Below are 2,921 nucleotides of genomic sequence, written 5' to 3'. Positions count from 1 at the left end.
AATGAAGAAAGGGTGGCAAAGCTGAGGAGGGCATTTATGTGTTTTATTTAAAATTTAAAAGTTAGAGGATTTCTAATTTTTTTTAAATATATTTATTGGTTTACACCAATGAGTTTCATTTGTTTCTTGGTCTATTTATGATGAAAGAGAGTCGAAACTGATACTTTCTGTTATAATAAATAGAAGTCGTTAAAGAATTTGTGCTGTTTTAATGTATTTACTTGTTTCCTGAATTATTTACGAACGTCGAGAGATAAGATAAAACGGCGGCAAATAGGATTCCGAAAGTTAAATATTTGGATTTGGAATAGTGAAAAATAACCTATTTACGTCACGATTGTTAATGCCGATTCACACATGTTTGTCCGACGAGATGAAAGGATTCATTTGCGACGAGTGTATAAAAAAAAATATGTATAAACTGAATTTAGAAAATGCTTTCACAAATTGGAAATACTCAATGTATGAAATGTTTTTATTTTTTTTCCACATCAGAATATATAATTTTTCATTATAAAATACAAAGAAATTATATCATTATAAAATCATTATATGCGTCATCAATTTCCTGTAATCAGTTTAAATATAGATTGAGATTATATAATGAACACGGAATTTCCAAGTCGATGCATTTTTATTATTTTCAGTGATTTACCTTTGATTCTCAATAATTTATTGAATATATGTAATAGATTTTTAGAAATAAAGTATTTTTAAGTACAGTGGAACCTCGCTTAACGAACAAAATGAATTGTAAGAAAAATTACTCGCTTAACGAAGAATTAACGGATTGCGCGGCATCTACATCATTTTTAAAACTAGTGTATACATTTTACGTGTATTTTTGAATATGTTTCACTGTACGAGTAAAAAGCACTGTATATTTATTTATACGTTATTTCTTACTGTACTTTTGAATAAAGGAATTGTCGACTTACATATTTTTTCCATCTGTTAGAAAAGAAAAATAAGTATAAAATTTGTATAAAATTGTAAGTTTTATCTTTTGATATTCTCGTACGTTTGAATATATATTGGTGGCGCATAAATAATGTCATAATTTGCTTTTTGCTACATGGCTTGTTGACAACTAATTCACTATATATCATAAATGTCAAAGCACAGTGACAATTGACGTTATCTGCAAAAATGGCAGCCAATTCAAATTATGACATTACTTTTGCGCCACCTTACAATTTTCGTAAATTCAATATATTTCAATATATATATTGAAATTACGAATCATATAAAGTTTCTAATGAATTATATAATAATAATTGTATTTTTTTTTATTGATTTCAGGTTAATTTCACGTATGCGTGTAATTCAAAGAATCAATCTGAAGCAATCAATCAATATCAAAACTGAAAGAACCAAGAACACATTCACTACACCAAAGAAATATCCGATGTCAAAATGCCGATCGAACTGCTCGTTGTTCTCGTACTAATCATCGTATTCCTGATTTCATTCTGCAGTTTTCTCCAGAGACTACGAAGACATTATGAAAGTGGTAAGAATATTGTTTTTTTTTGTAAATTAACAAAAAAAACATCTACATTTTATACTTATATATAATGATTGGTTTGCATAATTAAATATATCAATTCAATGAAATTACGAATTGATGGTATTCTCGTGTAATGTTGGTTGCAGAAATCCATTCTAATCGTGCCAGTGACATGGAATCCGGATTCACGAATGATGGGATGCAAGTAGAGGATATTATTCACCAAGGAATTTATCCATCGACATTGGCACCACCTCCAGCATATTCAGGTATTTTTAATAAAATCTTATTCATAACATATCTCAAATTTTACGTAATCATTTTATCGTTTGTATTAAAGAAATTCTATAACGCAGTTTTCATATAACGCTGTATTCTTATAATTAACTACCAATTGATACTTTTCGGACGAGCGGCGAATATATTCGCCGTAAAAACTTTGCTAATAGTTCTGTGGAGGCGCCACTTGTTAAGACAGTTGAACATCTCCATACTTTTATATCACGTAATCTAGTTTTCATATATTGCTAATTAATAGCGTTATTGCAGAGGTTTCGAAACTTTTTACCTGATAAATTTGAAACATATAAACGTACCTCAAATCCAATTAACAGATGAAACCTTATTTGCATATTTTATTGAAAAAAAAAACTTTATTTATAAATTTATGATTAATCTTTTGTTTTAGAATACGATCTGCCACCGAAATACGATGAGGTTATGAGGATATCCAAGGAAACGTTGCCGAAAGTCCATGGAATCGAGAGGCATTAAATATCATTAATAGAATTAATCACATATTTTACACAAAAAGTCATTAAAGTCAGTAACAAGTATTGTTTTTTTTTTTAAATTTGTATAATATTATATAACTTTTAATACTTGACTATAAGAAAACTGGAATTGAAAATTAAATGTAAAAAAAAAACTTTGTAGATTCAAAAATAAATTGATTGATTTCTATTGTTAATTGTTTATGTTTATTATCTGCTAACATTTCCTACTCTGTGTATGTCTTTATTATAAAAAAAAAGTATAAAATAATTTCAGTTGTTTGCTTAATTCAATGTAATCATTGACTTTTTAATTAGTTTTTAATTAAATAATTATACGTTTTAGAAATATAGTAAACTATTTTCTACCTTTGTACAGTCAAGTTTTTTTTGTGCTATTTATGCGGTTTATGTAATTATCCACGATTAGACTGGTTTCAAATAGTGCGAAATCGCACTATGCGAGATATTGTTATATACATTTTTAGTTGTGTTTTAAATATTAAGTAAACTAATTCATTTATTATTAAAATTTTAATCTTTTTTTACAAAATTACTTATTCGTTATCATAACATATTATACTTGTCATGTGTAATGTCAAGTACATGTGATTATTTGAACTAAAATATGATTAATT

General features: G+C 27.1%; 1 protein-coding gene across 1 annotated transcript in view; it reads left to right on the top strand.

The window, feature by feature from the left end:
* LOC108564702 overlaps positions 1 to 2,405 on the top strand; it is a 5,554-nt gene extending 3,149 nt beyond the window's left edge. The window contains exons 2-4 of the mRNA XM_017923802.1: positions 1,303 to 1,513; positions 1,657 to 1,779; positions 2,199 to 2,405. Of these exons, the coding sequence (XP_017779291.1) occupies positions 1,417 to 1,513; positions 1,657 to 1,779; positions 2,199 to 2,284 (306 nt within the window). The 5' untranslated portion in view covers positions 1,303 to 1,416 and the 3' untranslated portion in view covers positions 2,285 to 2,405. The remainder of the gene's footprint in view (positions 1 to 1,302; positions 1,514 to 1,656; positions 1,780 to 2,198) is intronic.
* Positions 2,406 to 2,921: the final 516 nt, after the last annotated feature.

This window comes from Nicrophorus vespilloides, unplaced genomic scaffold (assembly GCF_001412225.1).
Source record: "Nicrophorus vespilloides isolate i.1.1-1 unplaced genomic scaffold, Nicve_v1.0, whole genome shotgun sequence".
Taxonomy (NCBI): Eukaryota; Metazoa; Arthropoda; class Insecta; order Coleoptera; family Silphidae; genus Nicrophorus; species Nicrophorus vespilloides.
The sequence above is the reverse complement of the archived record's forward strand: the minus strand, read 5'-3'. Positions and strand labels throughout refer to the sequence as shown.